This window comes from Salvelinus namaycush, chromosome 21 (assembly GCF_016432855.1).
Source record: "Salvelinus namaycush isolate Seneca chromosome 21, SaNama_1.0, whole genome shotgun sequence".
In the NCBI taxonomy this organism is placed as follows: Eukaryota; Metazoa; Chordata; class Actinopteri; order Salmoniformes; family Salmonidae; genus Salvelinus; species Salvelinus namaycush.
The window spans coordinates 5344884-5365224 of NC_052327.1; the positions used below are offsets into that span (position 1 = coordinate 5344884).

At 42.3% G+C, this 20341-nt stretch overlaps 1 protein-coding gene across 1 annotated transcript in view; it reads right to left on the reverse strand.

Moving 5' to 3' along the window:
- mrpl23 (mitochondrial ribosomal protein L23) overlaps positions 1-20341 on the reverse strand; it is a 128001-nt gene that overhangs the window by 80896 nt on the left and 26764 nt on the right. Inside the window, exons 3-4 of the mRNA XM_039017069.1 lie at positions 11564-11646; positions 6113-6186 (exon numbers count right to left, since the gene is read on the reverse strand). Of these exons, the coding sequence (XP_038872997.1) occupies positions 6113-6186; positions 11564-11646 (157 nt within the window). The remainder of the gene's footprint in view (positions 1-6112; positions 6187-11563; positions 11647-20341) is intronic.

Below are 20341 nucleotides of genomic sequence, written 5' to 3' on the forward strand. Positions count from 1 at the left end.
GAGAGAGACAGAGAGACACAGACACAGAGAGAGACACAGATACAGAGAGACACACAGATACAGAGAGACAGAGAGAGACACAGACACAGAGAGACACAGAGAGACACAGAGAGACAGAGACACACAGACACAGAGAGACAGAGACACACAGACACAGAGAGACAGAGACACACAGACACAGAGAGACAGAGACACACAGACACAGAGAGACAGAGACACACAGACACAGAGAGACAGAGACACAGACACAGAGAGACAGAGACAGAGAGACAGAGACACACAGACACAGAGAGACAGAGACACACACAGACAGACAGAGACACACACAGACAGACAGAGACACACAGACAGACAGATAGACAGACACATACATAGACAGACAGACAGAGACAGACACAGACACATACAGAGACAGACAGACAGAGACACACACAGACAGACAGAGACACACACAGACAGACAGACAGACACACACACAGACAGAGACATAGACAGACCGACAGAGACACAAAGACACAGACAGAAACATAGACACAGACAGAAACATAGACACAGACAGAAACATAGACACAGACAGAAACATAGACACAGACAGAAACAGACAGAGACACAGACAGACAGACACACACACACACACACACACACACACAGAGACACACAGACAGAGACACACAGACAGAGACAGACAGACACACACATACACATACAGAGACACACACATACACATACAGAGACACACACAGACAGACAGAGACACACACAGACAGACAGAGACACACACAGACAGACAGAGACACACACAGACAGACAGAGACACACACAGACAGACAAACACACACACACACAGACAGACACACACAGACAGACAGACAGACAGACAGACAGACACACACACAGACAGAGACAGACAGACAGACAGAGACAGACAGACAGACGACATAGACAGACAGAGACACAAAGACACAGACAGAAACATAGAAACAGACAGAGACACAGACACACAGACAGAGACACACAGACAGACACACAGACAAACACAGACAGACAGACACAGACAGACGAGACAGACACAGACAGGCACAGAGACACACACACACACACACAGACAGAGACAGACAGACACAAACACACATACAGACAGACAGACAGAGACAGACAGAGACAGACAGAGACAGACAGAGACAGACAGACACAGACAGACACAGACAGGCAGACCAGACAAGGGGGGGGGGGGGGGGGGGGGGGGGGGGGGGCAAGTGGGCAGTGAGTGAGCTTGTAATGGGAAAGAAAGAAGCAAGAAGGAAAGCAAGAGCCCTTCCATAATTCTGCTGGAATATTAGCTGATGGAGGGAGGAAGGGGAAGAAGAGGAGAAGGAGGGGGGGGATAGGGGAACCGCTGTGAGCATCGGGCCTCTGAACACTCCCCCACATGTGGTGTCAATTAGGAACAATCTTGTTTTCTACCCACCGCTGCAGAGAAAGGAGGGGTTTTGAGTAGTGTGTGTACGTGCGTTTGTGTTTTTTTGGTCTGCAGACCTGCCAGAGAAACAGGCTAGATATTCGTTTTATATCAATGTCTTTAACTTTTAAGCACAAGTAGACTCAGCCTTTTCAGGCTGTTCACACGAAGACGAGCAGGCCCTCAAACGAGCACAATCACACGAACATACAACACAAGTAAAGCGTGGACGACGCGCATCAGCTCGAGGGCTCAACATGCTGCTGACTGTACACACACAAAAGGTGAATGCGCACGGAGTTAAGTGCTGATAGGTGCATAAAAAAGTTGTTCTAATTTACTGGGAAGTCCACAAAAAGTGAGACTTTGTCCTCGTGTTTCTTGGCTATCAACATTGTTTTGTTCACAAGCTCGGGTTGCTAGTGAAGAGAGATGCCGTTTACTACTAGTCGGATCCAAAATCACAAGTGACATGACTTGAGTGACCCGTTACCGCGGTAACCGCCCCTTCTTAAAAGGGTCCAGCTGAACATTTTCGTCATCTCATAAAAACGTTGTCAAAAGTCTCAGGTCACAAAAACATTTTTTTTTAATGAGATGTAGCAATATACCATATTACTTCTTACTAATAGAGGTCTGTTTTAGAAACATTACAATGCATATCAAAAGATCTGGTTTTTTATCTACCTGCAGCAGTGGCTGGTGGACAATTTTTTTTATTTTAGGCCCTTATCGGGGTTTCCGTTAGCCGGTAATTGCCGGATGTTGGCTGCTTATAAGCTGATAAATACAAATCGTAGCCGGGGCTTCGGTTTCAGCACCATTCTCTCACTCCTTGCACGCCGTCTTACGTGCATGTGCCTGCTGCTGAGGAGAGCGAGCGCAAGAGAGGAGCCTTGGCATGGCCAAATGCAGGCTACGGTGCAACTCGCTAATCAGGTAGGATGCAATTATTACGTTTGGATGCATTTATTTTCATTGTATTTATAAATCATTCATTTTAAAAATCGGCATTATTAATGTATATCGTTGTTTTTGAAACTCCACTGTTGGTTAAGGGCTTGTAAAGTAAGCATTTCACTGTAAGGTTGTATTCGGTGCATGTGACTAATAACATTTGATTATTATTGTAGGCCTATTTATTTATTCATCTAAACCAGTTCTTTAAAAATGTCAAATGTGTTCGATTTCATTCCGTTTACATTTTCGGTGGCTAAATTAAGTTCAATCTGTCTTTTTAAATTGTGCAGGCCAAAATCAATATCATTATTGTCTTATTGCTGTCATTTGTTGGGTAAAGTAAGCACTAGCCTTTCTTTGTAATTGCTGCAATATAGCCCGTTCAAAACGTTAGTGACGGTTTAAACCAGTCCGTATGTGTTTTGTTCGTTATTCTGTTGAGCCAATTTAAGTTACAACTGTAATGTTGTGTTTGCCTCAATAGAATATCCTGCTCGTATTTTCCATATAAATAATTGCTCGACTTATTTTCGATATTACCCTGACAATGTTTACAAACTTTTGTGAAGGTTTTGTGTGGTGCGACTATTAGCCTACTATACTGCAGGCCTATGATATGAATGCAGTGCACGCCGGCGCGCCAACTGACTTGAACTTGAGGTGAGGAAGAATGTGTTAGGCCTACCAGAGATACTCCTATAATCTAACAATATCATGAATATTTTTATAAAAACGTACAAATTAGGCCTCCCGAGTGCGTCACTACAGCCCCGGGTTCGATCCCAGGCTGTGTCACAGCCGGCCGTGACCGGGATAGGGGGAGGGTTCGGCCGTAGGGTTAGTTGCAGCGATGAGACAAATCTGTAACTACCAATAAGGGGGGTAAAAGTACATATGTTAAAATATTAATAGGCCTATCAGAGAGTGGATGCCTACAGTGCTCAACTCTCCGACAGCTGAACCGAGACGGACAATTGCTTTAGGAGAGTAAAAAAACAATAAAATAATAGGCTATAAAGTTTTGCATATGCTACACACCGAAACACAAGGAATATAGTATTAGTAATATTTGTAGGGATATGTAAATGTGGCTGATATGGCCAATAACTCTTGTTTAATGATGGTGCTGGCTGCGTGGGTGGATGCCGTAACGGGTTACACACCCAATGCATATGGACGACCGGTACATTTCTCAAATCGAGATCTCGGGACTTTAGATGGTTCTTAATGTAGGTGCAGTCAGATTCGAGAAGAAGTGCATGTCAAGTGTCAAATGAAAACATCTGCAGTTCTATCTGCATAAACCCATTTGAACTTGGCACGACAAGGTTCTATCTGCAATCCAATCACGAGCCTGTACAAATAGACGGACCAATCAGAACACATCTTTGCCATCTCTCTCTAAGTATGGTTAAGACTAGTCTAGCCAGAAATAACGGCACGCAAGCAAAAAAACAAGACTGTCGGAAATCTTAAAGTAAATGATCACGTTCCTGTTCAGTGAAGGCAGGTATTTGTCGGACGATCATTTCTTAATGTATTTGATGACGGGTTCGGACTATCTTGGTAAAACTGTTTGATCATTTATGCATTCAAATAGCTACAGTTTTCGGTATAATTCAGAAGTGTCAGATCGAATGGCTAAGCCTAGATTGACATTTCATTGCCATGAAGTTTAATCTGGGTACCTTTAAGGTGAGGACCTTGATGGGTTATGAAATAAGAATTCACTACAGAACTGTTGAGATCTGGGACGTGAACATTGTGAGGTTCAAGATCTCAGAACTACAGTATGCTTTGCGCAGATAGAGCCTTAGTCCTACGGTCACGAAATATCTGATCAATGAAAAACTTCAAATGAAAATCACCTGTCCGGTGCCAAATGTTTCTAAGAGAAAACTCTGGTGTGTGTGTGTGTGTGTGTCTGTGTGTGTGTCTGTGTGTGTGTGTGTGTGTGTGTGTGTGTGTGTGTGTGTGTGTGTGTGTGTGTGTGTGTGTGTGTGTGTGTGTTCGCTGGGAATTAAGGATGTTTTATTGCCCCGTCATGCATACTCACACGGCTGATTATGCTCCGGGACTGGTTGCGAGGCAGACGCGTCACTGGACACACACGCCGTCACACACACTCTCTCTCTCAGGAAGTTCTGCTTGTTTCAGACAGACAAGAGGAAGTCTCCCCTCTAAAAGATTCATGGGCGTCCTTCAATTATGTATCCCCTTTCAAATTGTCCTGTTTAGACAACGTGAATTATTCATCCCTTCGTTGGCTCCCAGATGGATGGTTCCCTGTGCTGCCTATGATAGAGGGAGTGATACACCGGCATCTACACCACTGTTGACTTACAAATCGACTATCCCCCATACTATCAAGCAATGTCAATCTACAATCCTCCATTGGTCAGCTTGTAAAGAAATAGCCTGTTCCAAACAGACTGAGACAGTTGTAGGACGATAGATCCCTAATTCGTGAAACCCGTAGGAATAGGCTGCATAAAAATAAAAAAAATGAAAATAAAGTGTTGATAAACGACTATGTCTTCACATTACAAGCGCAGCAATGCACACATGGCAGTTCGTTCCATAATGCAATTAGGCACTGCACATGCGGGAGGTTTCGTGTGACAGAAATTAAAATAGCAGTTTGAAATGTAGAAAGAGGGGAGATAAAGGTGCAACAATTAGCATGGGTTGATAACGACTAGGATTGTGCCTTTGGCTACTGGACTATGAAATAAAGCGGATTTGAAAACCAATAGAGCAATTGCATATGGAAGTCTTTATAAAATAATGGCCTCCACGTTTCTATGGTGGGATTTTGGCTACTTTGAAGCAAGGTAAGACATGCCTCATAACGTGAAGTAGAACTTGCAGGTTTCAAAAAAAATGAAGGACGTGTTTTCAAAATGCCTACTGCCTCTAGCTCATTGTAAAGTGGTGTGTGAAGTGCTCAAGTCTGCCTACCGTTGCCAATGCACTTGAATGACGAATGGGAAGTAGTCATCAATAACAAGTTGAGAAGGAAAAAAAGTTGCTCTTTTTAAATCGTGGCCATCGAAGCGGTTTTAAGAAGTGATTGCATATAGAACTGTTGCGCAATGATTGGGCTTATTAAAATCATGTTTTCACTCCAGCAGCACACAGGAGCAGAAAGCGCTGGGCCAGTTAGTCCAGAGGATAACCATACCTCTGGCTCTATACTTCCTGTAATAAGTCTGGCATGTAACTAGAGACGACCTTTTGACCCCTGGGCCGGCTGGCCAGACAGAGAGAGAGAGAGAAGCAGGGCTAGTCTGCGTGTAGGAGAAGGAGTGCATGGAGTCTATGCCGAAGCACCAGGTGTGTGTGTGTGTGCGCATGGGAGGGGTGGGGGGGGGGGGGGGGGGGAATAGACACTGAAAACAGGGTTGGGACTTAAGGTACTGAGCCACAATAAGGTGAGGGGGTTTGAGTGCTCTCCCCTTCAAAGCCTATCTGCCTTGGGGCACTCTTGGGGGGGAAAAAGCCCTCACCCCTCTTACAGTCCCTCGACCTCCCAAAGTCTAGCCTCTGCAAAAGACAAAAGAGGGCTTAGAGGGGCAAAAGCACCCTGTCCTACTGACTGTTCTCTTTAATTAGCCCCCCCCACCCCACCCCCACCACCCCAATAAAAGTATGTGTGAGCTAGAGAGTGTGTGTGTGCGCGCCTTAACTCACCAGCTGAACGTAGGCCACTTTATAATCCGGCCTCTTCACTTTCTGGTTGAGGTGGTTTCTCTTCTTATTCGTACCTGTGAGATGAAGCGAGAGAGAGAGAGAGAGAGCACGAGAGACAGAGAAAGAGAGCGCTGTGGTTGGTAAAAAACAAAAAGTTGCAACCAAGTAAAATAGAGCAGATCCTGGTCCTGTTGACTGAGGAATGCAGGTTAACCTCTTACTTCCCCAGTCGGCGGTAATGACATCATGCGTATCAGAGAGAGAGAAACAACCACAACCAAACGAGAGGGACTGTTGCTGTAGATTAGAGTAAGCTTCATGTATTATGGAAGGATGTTCACATCTTGCTGTTGACGACGCAGCGTGTCAATGTTTAAACGGTAGGCCTATAAACTATTAGCAGAACTATGGAAGAGTATATATTTTTTTTTTATTAGGATCGCCAATTACGTGGCTACTGTTCCTGGGGCCAAAACAGGAAACAAAACACAAGAAATAAAACACAGAACACTACATAATACAACGTAAAAAACAATACAAAATACATCAAAATGTCTCTCTTCGTAGTCCCCATCATGCCGTAAGGTGTTCTTTAAAAAAAGAAATAAATACTATATATATATATATATATATATATATATATAAATAGAGATGTTTTTATTGCTAGCTTGAGTTACCTGTGGTGGCAGAGAGTTCCATGTAGTCATGGCTCTATTTAATACTGTGCGTTTCCCAGCCTCTGTTCTGGACCTGGGGAATTTGAAGACACCTCTGGCTGCATGTCTTGCATGGTGCCGATGAGGGTACGAACGGTGAGCCAACTGCTTGAGCAGACATTTCAGTACCTTTAACCCATCAGCACCTCACACAAAGACCAACAGTGATGCAGTCAGTCTCTCCTCAGCTTTGACCCAGGAGAGATTGACATGCATACCCACTGACATTCGCCCTCCATGTACATCTAAACGCTGCACTGTTTCTGGGCCAACTGCAATTTCCCTATGCCCTTTGGCGCACATGACCACACATCTGGGCAGTAGTCCAGAAGTGACAAAACGAGGGCCTGTAGGACCTGGCTGGTTGATTTACATGTCAAGAAAGCAGAGCAACGCCCTACCACGGACAGACCTCTTATCAGTTTAGCAACCATTGAATCTATACGTTTTGACTATGACAGCTTGCTATCTTCGGGTTAGTCTACACTTGCTCAATTGCCACATTATTCAGTAATAGATCTAGATGAGGTTTAGGGTTGAGTTAGTGATTTGTCCTAAAAACAATGTTTTTAGTTTGAGATATTTAAATCACCAGCCTAATGCAATTTACCATTCTAAAACTAACTGGAGCTCTGGGTTAAGGGTGTTAGAGGAAGTGTACCTATTAAACCCACCAAAATGTTTGGACTTTTCAAACATACACTGCCATAGTTTCTGTAAGAAACGTGGAGAGAAAATTTAAGATGACTCTCTCATGTGATGTTTTATGACATTACTTAAAACATTGTTTTATAAGATATACAAATATTTGATCAAATGTGTAAAGTCAAACTGGGCTTCATGGGTACCGAAGGTACCGTTTAAGCCCATGGGTGTTCTAAATACGCCCACCTCTTAAATAAATTTCGAAACTTTAAAAAACGTGCAAACTTACATTTCTGATGTAAAATGTGATTCTATTCATCTAAAGTTATTAATATAAACTGATCATTACTATTCATCGTGAAAGTAGCACTCATAACGGGGGGGGGGGGGGGGGGGGGTCCAATCGTATCCACAGAGGTCAATGTGGACTTAGGCTTTTGTTCTTGCCAACCATTACACACCAGATTCAACTAGAGACTTCAATAAAGACATGATTAGATGAATCAGGTGTGTTATTGCTTGGCTAAAAAAAATGTTTTAACTGTCACCAACACTGGCCCTAAGTGGATAAGAAGCCATGTACAAAGACCATAAAACACGACTTTCAATGACTTATCTGAAGCTGATTTACATTTGCTGTACTGCTATTCTTGTTAATTAGTTCAACAACGCCCCCACCACGTCCAATAGTCATATTCTTGTCCTTCATTTGTTTGCATTTTTGTCACCTACTTGTAGGTCTTCTATTCCAGATATCCCTGAACCCTGCTCTTATTCTTCTCTCTCTGCATCAACGGAGGTTTCGAATTGTTGCTAATCTGGGCAAAGGCACCATGGCTAGACGAATGAAATGCACAACTGTGTGCGTTTTAATCTAATTATGAACAAATAAACAATTTATGCTCATGTTCATTGAATAGTAGGGAAATCAAAACACTATATCCCATGTGTTTCAATGCAAACCGGGCTTAACAGGAGCATACCTGGGCTTAAATGGAACAACCGTGATTTGGGGTGAAAAAGACAGAATAGCAAAATCTAACCAGAACATTTTTGGACACCAATGGTTTGGGGTATAAATATACACTATATACAATATTAGGCAAAGTTAATAATGATCATATGGAGCTATATTTACATTCGGTGAAGGAATGCTTTTTGTGCTACCCTTTAAGCCCTCCGGAGATAAACATGTCAAATTAACAAACAAAAAAAATATATATATGCATTGTGTCTTATTTGACTGTTAAATTAACCTTGCATTGTTATATATATATATATATATATTTTTTTTTTTTTTAACAATGCAAGGTTAATTTAACAGTCAAATAAGACACAATGCATAAAAAAATGTAAGCTGTGAATGCCTGAAATCTATTATCTTGTTGTAGTTAACCAAGTTATTACTACTGTGTGACTGACATGAAGGCACAACTGCTAGCATGGACACCCCATATTCCAATTGGCAAGAAATAGTCAATAATGCCAATGAAATATGCTATCATGTGCATTCATCTCTTCATTTTACATAGAGTATGATCGCTTATCTGAAAAGGTACACAAAATATGTTTATCTGAGCATCGCCACAACTTTTTTTGCAGCTTTGAAATTGAAGAAGAAATCACATTTAACTGTCACTAACTTAATAATAAAACATCTGACTGACTTATGGATAACAACCAGATGAATTGGTAGAATTTTTTATTTTTCAATCAAAAGATTGAAGTGGGCCTAATAGGTAATAGGTATTTTACTGTCGTAGCTGACGTGTATTCGGTTGAGTCGTCAGCGTACATAGACACAGAGGCTTTATTCAAGTGGAAGGTCATTCGAAAAAAAATAAAACGGCCCAAGCAGGCTGCCCTGCGGGACACCACACTCAACCAGATTTGCATTAGAGAGGCTTTTCTTAAAGAGAAGCCTCTGTGTTCTATTAGATAGGTAACTCTCAATCCATAATAAGAAAGAGGATGTAAATCCATAACACCTACATTTTTTCAGCAATAGGTTATGATCAATGACAGCAAAAGCTACACTGAAATCTAACAAAACAGCTCTCACAAAATTATTCTCAATAAAAGCTGACCAAAGCAAATTCCCCGTGTTCTCACAAACACAAAAGAACAACCCAACAAGCCATTTGTGGGTTTTTGCACATTTAGAACTCCTGTTTAAACATTCGCCTGGTCTTCCAGCCATCAGGCAACTGATAACTCCCGTTAACATGGGAACAATTTATGACATGAAAAACGAGGGAAACATTCCGCTGTAGTGAGTCACTTGTGTGTGTGTCGGTGTGTGTGTGTGTGTGTGTAATGATCACCAGCCAGGCAGCCCACAGCTCAGGGAAAGCCCTTACCAGGGTCGTAAAACGCCCCATCACAACCCCTACCTATGTGGAGGCCCCCCGTGTGGGTGTGAAAGATAGGTGAGAGTAAGTGTAGGGGGGGACCTTCGCCCCCAACTCAGAGTCAGGTAATTAGGTAGGCTAAGTCCCCATGATGGTGTTGTTTGTCATATCCCCCCCCCCCTACCCCAAGTTGCACCACTACATTCACCCCATCCTACCACACAAAAGCGCATGCATGCACACACACAAACTATTTTTTTGAAGGGGGATTGTGGTTTGGCAGCCGACTACCACGTTACAAATCCCAAAGCCGGAGGGGTAGCCATGGCAACGCCTTCCAAAATACCCGAGCCCGCCTGCCGCCCAGGCAGAGAGAGAAGAAAGGGGTCATTTGCGTCCCTCTCTCTCTCTCTCTCGTTCCCCTCTTTAGGCTGCCAATGGCATGGAACCCCTGACGCAGGCAGGGATACCTTCGCTGACGCACCTCAGGATCGCTTGGGCCCCCCTCGCCAACTCAGTTATTTTTTATTTCCTTCTCTCGCTCTCCCCTTTCTTTCCCCCCCTTGCCTTTAATGCAGCTCTCGTAAATGAGAGGTCTAATGGGTTCTTTTCCATATTACGTAGGCCTGGCGTCTCGCTGTCTCCCTCTGCCGCTCTCTCTCTCTCTCTGGGGTTCTCTCTCTCCATCTTTCTCTGCCCCAAAGAGAGAGGGGGCTCCTCTTGGCCCTCCTGGCCCAGCAGCACGCCTTCCTTCTCTGGCCCTCCACCCTCTGGTCTCCAGGCCTCTCTTTCTGCTCCTCTCACTTTTTCTCTCTCCCTCCCGCCCTCCTTCCAGGAGCTAGCAAATTCGTAGCCTCGTAAAAGAGCCTCTAAACAGCCCGTGCTAACCCCAAATGTTTCCTCGCCCATGAAATGCCAAGAGAATAATTTAGTCAATCATATGTGGCTTTGTGATTATCTAAACTTTAAAAGAAGGGGAGAATGGGAGAGAGGGATGGATGGAGAGAGGGGTAAGGTTGTGTAACCCTGCTTGGCCCACTTTTAGGCCCTTGAGAAGTGTTTGTGTGTTACGCCTTGGAGCAGGAGGAAGAGTGCAGGGACACCTTGGGACAGCTGTAGGCCGGAGTGCTGCAGCAGCAGATTCTGTGATAAGCAGCTGTGTGATGGAAAGTCCAGCCAGGCACGCTAACCGTAATCACCGCTTAACAACTCTGCTTATCAATGGATACTCGATAGCTAAACATGCTAACCAATGCTAACGACCGCAAAAAACACTTTTGTCACTGCTCACCAACGGATAAAAAGATGAGCTAGACAGCTAACCACAAAAAAAGCATTTCCCTCACTGCAATAGGTTAATATGCTAACAACCTAAAACCCGCTCTTCTTAACAAATACAAATAATACCTCTATAGCTTACTGCTAAGAACACTCCTCTCACTGTCAATGAATTAATAAATGGGGTTAGCTAAACGTGCTAATCACTGCAAAAAATACCATTTTACAAATGAGGTGAGAATGGTCTTGGATTGTGCTCAAAATAGTCTTGTTTGTCACTTTCTTTTTCTAAAACTTAGGTCAGAGAGCTTTGTTTTGTGTTATCCGCAATGATGTGATGTGTGGTTTAAATTAGTTTTTTTTTATTGGTCATAAAAATGCACAAAATAAATCTAACAACCAATCATTTAAATACGGATTTTCCCTTGATCGACATATGGTATGTTTAAAATGGTACTCACAGTATTGGATCCTTGTGCGGACAGCTCCCACTGGAACGCTGTAAAGCTTCTCCAGGTAGTTCCTCACGTCACATTTGGTCATTCTGTCCACAGGTCATGAACAGACAAAGAGAGAGGAGCCCGAGGGGGGGGGGGGGGAGAGAAAGAAAAAAAATCCACAGAGTTAGCCTGTGGAAGATAACGTCCAGGTGAAGTGGCCTCTTTCGACAGACCAAACATCAGCTTCACAACAAGTGGAGCGACATGATCCACAGATGTAGGACAGACTTATTTTTTGGGACATATGGCTTAGGCCCACACAAAGCAAACTCTTAATGTAGACCTGGGTATTGTTCAAACAGTCCTGTTTTCTTCCATGTTGTGCCTAGTGAACACGACCCTGCGCTCATAAGGACCTACTGGCCCCGCTCACTCACATTACAATGCTGACAGTCTAACGCTAACATGATAGAAACCCGGGTGTTTATGACCCTACTTAGGCTAGTTTGAATACATTAACCCACCATTTCACCAGCAGTGGTGCAAACAAAGTGGAAACACAAATGATCCTTAGAGGACTGCGGTGCAGTCAGTGTTCGCCAAAAGTCCAGCTTCTTATTTTCTACTTTCGTTTATTCAGTAAATATTTTCTCCACTCTTTCTTGAACTGCATTGTTGGTTAAGGGCTTGTAAGTAAGCATTTTCACGGTAAAAGGTCTCCAACTTGTTGTACTCGGCGCATGTGTGACAAATAAAATGTGATTCATCTCCAAATCAACACGGATCTCTTTCAGGGAGGGGAAGACAAGAGGGACTGAAACCTCTTCAGGCTAGAATAGCAGAGCAGTCCGAGAGCCAAGGGACAATGGCCATTCTGAAGGAAAAAAAAGTGTGAACACATTTAGGATCATTTATTTATGGGGACCCGGAACAGTCTCTTTAGAGATGCAACACACAGATGCGCCTCCGTTTCCATTCCTCCTTCCCCTAATCCCTCCATCCTGTGTGTGTGTGTGCCAGAGGTTAGTGAAGCAGAGTAGAGTGGCATTAGGAGAGGAGAGGAGAGAAAGAGAAGCAGGGCAGAGAAAGAGGGGTTAGAGAAGGAGAGAGAGAGAAAGAGTGGGTTAGAGAGTGGGAGAGAGGGCACTTAAGACGAGGGAGAGAAAGAGTGTGTTATTGTGTGAGTGAGAGGATTTCCTAGAAAGCGGAGGGAGAGAAAGTGTGAGTGGAGAGGGGGGGGGGGGGGGCTGGGGAATAGTCCTCTCAGGGTCATTAGAGCGAGAACACTGATCCTGATTAAAGAGAGGAACAGTCTCTTAATCCCTGCTGTCACACACTCCAATTATCCTCCTGCCACACACACTCACCCACTCAGAGCGGCAAGGAATTTCACTCAAGCAACAGCGCCCCCCTCTGATGGACGAGATAAAACAAACTCATACGAGTGCAGCGATAAAGGTAGACGATAGGAAGAGTCAACACTCCACAAAACCAAACTGCCAAAAGGGTGCAGTGACTCAGAGCTCGAGCCTACTGCCCAAGTAATGCAGTCCTCACGACAACGTCGCCCAGAAACTCCAGAAACAGAAGGAGCCGTAACCTTTCACACCTTTCATCACCACTCCCAGGAAAGAACAAATATCTGTCTTAAGGCAGCTGTCAAGGCTGAGCGCATCATCATCCCAGATACTGCTATATTTATACACAAACACACGGTTCCGCGCATTCCCCCACAGTAACACTATCCCGCGGATGACGGAAGCTTTCCACCCGGGCAAAAGAGAAGGGCATCAGATAACGTCGGGAATGGTTTCAGTGGAGCAGGTGGAGCAGGTTGGAGACGTTGGGGACATTGGCGTGCCAGGCTTTTTTACAGATCAAAAAAGGGCTGAGGTGGTGGGTGTGGCAAAGGGGGAGTGGCAGGGGCATGGCCGCGGTGGGCCCGGCAGCAGGGCCGAATATTAGAGACTATTTTAGAGGCCCTCATCTTGGTGGTGTAGAGACATTTTAGCACATTTAAGCCTATTCACTCCAATTCTACACATTTCTCCATGCAGCCGAGAGAAAATGTTGCAATTTGAAAGCACATTCTCTCAGAGTCTACATACTCTGCCATGGAGCTGAAAGCAGTTTTAAAGCAAATGTCCTGGAATTCTAGGCACTTTTTGGACTAAGGCGTCCCAAAAAAAACGCTTAGGCTGCCCGCCCAAGGATTTGAAAAAAAATCCCTGCGTCAGGCCTCGGGGGGGGGGGGGATTAATAAAGTTGTATTGTTTCGTATTGTTTTGGCCATAAATCTGATATTAAAGTTGAGTCAAAGGGAAATGGAGGCGAGTGTAATCGATGCAGCTTCCTGTGAGAGAACAGAAGGGAACATTGTGAACTTTGGGTCTTTGTCTCATGGTCTTTGTTTCCTACTAGAGTAACATATTTTGGTGGATAGATAACAGTTCAGCTATATCCATTAGGGCAGCGGATCCAAAACTCTCTTGGTTACTGTCGCACCAACTGAATTTTGCTCTGCCCTGAGTACCTCTGAAATACGCCCCTCGTGTGCATTTCATCGGTAGGCCTATGATCTCGTGAGTCTTCAAGTACCCCTTGTGGAAAAGCCTAGTACCCCTGGTTGGGAACATTTACATTTACATTTAAGTCATTTAGCAGACGCTCTTATCCAGAGCGACTTACAAATTGGACCACTGAGTTAGGGGATTAGTCTTAGATGGGGGGGGGGTAGAGTTGCAAAACTCCTGGTCATTCCCCAAACTTTTCAGAAAATGTTCAGAGACTTTAGTTTGGAGAAATGTGAATGTGAGATGGAGATTGTCTACCGTAATTGCGTCGAGAGGGCACGTGTTGCCTACACATGAAATTCAGCAATTACATTTATACAAGCAAGTAAGATATGTTTTCTATTGGAGACTTTATTTTTAGTAAATATGGTAAGCTGCTAGCATTGTGATGACTGGTCTAATTTATGAACGAAGCCAGAGAGTTGATATGTCCATTTCATACAACTACACCTAGAAGGCCAGCATCCCGGAGTCGCCTCTTCACTGTTGACATTGAGACTGGTGTTTTGCTTGTACTATTTAACGAAGCTCCCAGTTGAGGACTTGTGAGGTGTCCGTTTCTCAAACTAGACAATCTAACGTACTTGTCCTCTTGCTCAGTTGTGCACCAGGGCCACAATAAAAGCTGAAATAAATCATTCTCTCTATTATTCTGACATTTCACATTCTTAAAATAAAAGTGGTGATCCTAACTGACCTATGACAGGGACATTTTACTAGGACTAAATGTCAGGAATTGTGAAAACTGAGTTTAAATGTATTTGGCTAAGGTGTATGTAAACTTCCGACTTCAACTGTATATAATTGGTCCACGGTACCCGCCTTTATTTCACTCTCAGGAAACAGGAAAGTGCTTGGTCGGAAATCAAAGGATACCGGTTAAGGTATTAAACCCTAACCTACATCCCTCAGGGGTGTACTTCTACTGTACACATTTTCTTTCTGTCTCTATCTATCCATCTCTTGTTTTCTACCGGTTACTACTGTGGGGATGTTTTTCAGCGGCAGGGACGGGGAGACTAGTCGGGATGTAGGCAAAGATGAACGGAGCACAGTACAGAGAGATCTTTGATGAAAACCTGTTCCAGAACGCTCAGGACCTCAGACTGGGGCGAAGGTTCACCTTCCAACAGGACAACGACCATAAAGCACACAGCCAAGACAATACAGGACTGGCTTTGGGAGCAATGCTCCCCATCGAACGTGACAGAACTTGAGAGGATCTGCAGAGAAGAACGGGAGAAACTCCCCAAATACAGGTGTGCCAAGCTTGTAGCATCATACCCAACAAGACTCAATACTGTAATCGCTACCAAAGGTGCTTCAACAAAGTACTGATTAAAGGTTCTGAATACTTATGTAAATGTGATATTTTATAAATGAGCTAAAAAGGTATTGTGTGTAGATTGCTGAGGAAAAAAACAATTTTAATCAATTTTAGAATAAGGCTGTAAACTAACAAAATGTGGAGAAAGTAAAGCGGTCTGAATTAGAGGTTGACCGATTAATTAGGGCCTATTTCAAGTTTTCATAACACTCAGTAATCTGCATTTTTGTACGCCGATTACATTGCAATCCACGAGGACAACGCGTGGCAGGCTGACTACCTGTTATGCGAGTGCAGCAAGGAGCCAAGCTAAGGTTCTAGCTAGCATTAAACTTATCTTAAAAACAATCAATCTTAACATAATCACTAGTTAACTACACATGGTTGATGATATTACTAGCTTAACTAGCTTGTCCTGCGTTGCATACAATCGATGCGGTGCCTGTTAATTTATCATTGAATCACAGCCTACTTCGCCAAACGGGTGATGATTTAACAAAAGCGCATTCGTGAAAAAAGAACAATTGTAGCACCAATGTCACAAGTTAGAACCATAAACATCAATGCCTTTCTTAAAAAGTTGCGAACTGTGTGAACCATTTCTTCCTAACAAAGACCATAATTAATTTGCCAGAATTTTACGTTATTATGACATAACATTGAAGGTTGTGCAATGTAACAGCAATATTTAGACTTAGGGTTGCCAGCCATTCAATAAAATACGGAACGATTCCGTATTTCACGAAATGAATAAATGTTTTGTTTTCGAAATGATAGGTCATTAATATGGTCAAATTCAGAAACTAAGGCTTGTATTTCTGTGTGTTTATTATATTATAATTAAGTCTATGATTTGATATTTGATAGAGCAGTCTGACTGAGCGGTGGTAGGCAGCAGCAAGCTCGTAAGCATTCATTCAAACAGCACTTTCCTGCGTTTGCCAGCAGCTCTTAGCAATGCTTGAAGCACAGCGCTGTTTATGACTTCAAGCCTATCAACTCCCAATATTAGGCTGGCAATACTATAGTGCCTATAAGAACATCCAATAGTCATAGGTAAATGAAATACAAATGGTATAGATAGAAATAGTCCTATAATAACTACAACCTAAAACTTCTTAACTGGGAATATTGAAGACTCATGTTAAAAGGAACCACCAGCTTTCATAAGTTCTCATGTTCTGAGCAAGGAACTTAAACGTTAGCTTTTTTACATGGTACATATTGCACTTTTACTTTCTTCTCCAACACTGTTTTTGCGCTATTTAAACCAAATTGAACATGTTTCAATATTTATTTGAGACTAAATTCATTGTATCTATGTATTACATTAAGTTAAAATAAATGTTCATTCAGTATTGTTGTAAATGTCATTATTACAAATAAATATACACATTATTATTATATTTTTTTTTTTAAATGTATATATATATATATATATATATATATATATATATATATATATATATATATATATATATATATATATACACACACTGCTCAGAAAAATAAAGGGAACACTTAAACAACACAATGTAACTCCAAGTCAATCACACTTCTGTGAAATCAAACTGTCCACTTAGGAAGCAACACTGATTGACAATAAATTTCACATGCTGTTGTGCAAATGGAATAGACAAAAGGTGGAAATTATAGGCAATTAGTAAGACACCCCCAAAAAGGAATGGTTCTGCAGGTGGTGACCACACACCACTTCTCAGTTCCTATGCTTCCTGGCTGATGTTTTGGTCACTTTTGAATGCTGGCGGTGCTTTCACTCTAGTGGTAGCATGAGACGGAGTCTACAACCCACACAAGTGGCTCAGGTAGTGCAGTTCATCCAGGATGGCACATCAATGCGAGCTGTGGCAAAAAGGTTTGTTGTGTCTGTCAGCGTAGTGTCCAGAGCATGGAGGCGCTACCAGGAGACAGGCCAGTACATCAGGAGACGTGGAGGAGGCCGTAGGAGGGCAACAACCCAGCAGCAGGATTGCTACCTCCGCCTTTGTGCAAGGAGGTGCACTGCCAGAGCCCTGCAAAATGACCTGAGCAGTGTATATATATATATATATATATATATATATATATATATATATATATATATATATATATATATATATATAAATAAATAAAATACAGCTTTTTTTGGTCCTCCAATAAATCGATATCGGCGTTGAAAAATCATAAAATCGGTCGACCTCTAATCTGAATAATTTCCGAAGGCACTGTACATTGTGTAATTTACTAATGGTCCTTAACTAGCACCATAGGGATATTGAATATCAAACCAAATTGAACGCGGGCATTACAAATCGGGTCAAGTGCAGCTGAGCTCCAAATGATTACTTGGGTGCTGCAAGATGTGGGCATGTGGGTCGGATTAAAATAAACCCAACGAAAACTGTTACGGTACACTTCATTCCGCGATACCATTTTTCTATCATCTCGCAAATCTTCGTTTTGGACGAGACGGATATTGTGACCAAAATGTTCCTATTTACACTTTGTGGTCAATTTTGACACTAGAATAAATGCATAGGCCATTTTCCAAACGAGAAGTTGCTTTATGGGAGAAGTTTCTCTTTAAAGGGGCAGTTGAACATTTGTCTCACTAAGTGAATCAAATATTTGAGGGTACATTGTGCTTGACTGAGCATGCAACACCACAAAAACCTTTTATTCATGAACTTTGTCATTATTTATCATTAAAACACTATTACGCAAAATACTCTAAATTGTGCTCAAAATTTTTTTTTTGTAAATGTGCTCCTTGTAAATGTGATCCTTGTGCCCAGCACACACACACACACACAAAGTCTTAACCGTGACAAAGACCAACACAATAAACAGGGCACAACTCAAAAACATGAAATACCAAGAGACTAACAAAAGGTTTGTACGGATGGAAGACATGAAACCTGAGATGAGGAGAGAAAGAAGAAACAGTTGATAGATGACATTCGGGATGTCCTGCTTGAGGAGATAAGCAGCAGTTCACACTTCATGTTATTATATAAAAGGTAAAAAGGGTAACAAGGTCTCCAACTCCCATACACACACACACAGAGATGTGGAAAACTCAACCATTTCAAATATTATGATGAGTCATCGTTTAGGAGGACACATGAAACAGCGAAGGCCAGGCACAAAATGATTTGTAGTGACATTTCCTACAGAGAGAACTGCAAATAAGCTGTGAGAGAAGTCAGCCAGTTGAGGTGGATTTAATGAAGAGGTCCACCTGCATTATCTCCAGTTTAATTTACATAAACTACTACGCTCAATCGTTTAACTTTCAGTGTTTGTCACTACATCATTTAGCTATTTGATTTAGATTTTTTTTTTTTTTTTTTTTTTTGATAAAATATTGATTTTGCCCATTACTACTAAAGCCCATAGAAACGCATGAAAAACACATTGATAAATGGCAAAAAGGACAGTCCAAAAGGTTTTGAAGTGTCTGTCCTAAATCTAGGAGATTACACATCATCGTCGTTTTCGTCCCATTAGTATGTAGCCAAAACGGTTCGGAAGCTACCAAACAGAAGTTGGCACGTCGACATTACCGAGTTCAGACGAGTTTCCTGACACTTGTGGGGGTTGTAGAGCGAAACGGAGAACACCATCGTGTGTGAGAGAGTCTCCTCATTTCATAGACTGGTCATAATCGTTTCTAGGGCAAACCGTTCGGTTGCTACAGAGGTTTTCGTGAGAATAGCGGGTTTTTTCGGGATGTCTCATGGTCTGACAAACATTGCTCTAGCTCAGTCACCTTTCACAGCAGATGCGGAAGTCGTGGATTGAGGATTTCGGTGCAATGAGACCGTTCCAATGCAACAAAAAAAACAGATCTCTAGCTTAAACTGACAGATTTCGATAGGGATTGTTATGTCATTTAGATTGAAGCACAGGTATTTAAATTAAGATGTAATACTATAAACTAAATGTGATTTCTGTCATTCTGAGAACCGTGGGGGGATTAAATGCTATTTTTTCAATTCAGAGACTCAGAGCGTGTAACCATGGCAACCTCCTGGCAAAACAACAACACTGTTATTTTGTTCAACAGGTAGAATACATGATCCCAAGTTCACAGAATGAATGAATACATCGTAGAGATCCTATAAAATTACTAGAGGGGCTATGTCATAAACCCTCACAGTTCCAGAATTGGGTGAAAATGGCAGCCATATTGGTCAGGGAGAAAGCAGTGTAATTGGCATAAATGGCAGTGCAGGCATATTCCGATCAGAAATTGTGCAGTAAAATTATTGTCAACTTAAAATAGTCATAATTATAAATACAGTTTATACAGGTTTTATACCGATGTTCTGTACAAACCTCTAAAATACTGTATATGTAAACAGACGACAAATGTTAAAAATGTTGCTTTCGTGGAAAGCTGTGAATGCTATGATATCAGTACAACTTGTCAAAGTCCTTTCATCAACTGATTTCCCGCCGGCTGTGGATTGACTATTGTTTGAATGGAATTGTGGCATATTGGCAGTTAATTTGAAACATTTATGGAATAATTCCTCTAAAACTGGCTGGCTGGCTAGCTAACAGACATAGGGTGCAGATACATACTTCAAATTCCTTATTTTTACACAATATCTTATCACAGCACTGGCAAACCATAGTTGCCCAACTCCCTGACCAAAATTGCTGACCTTTAATCCCATCATAAGAAGGTTCATGTCCATTATAGTATTCTAATTCCTAATTATATGGAACACATACTGTATTGTCTATGTTAGTGAGCAACAGACATTTCTCAACCCCCCCCCCCCACCCCACCCCAAAGAAACACTCACATTGAACTGCACAAGACAAGAGTCCACTAAGTGTGTGTGTATCCTGAAATCTGAAGCCAGTCACTGTTCTCTTACACAAGAA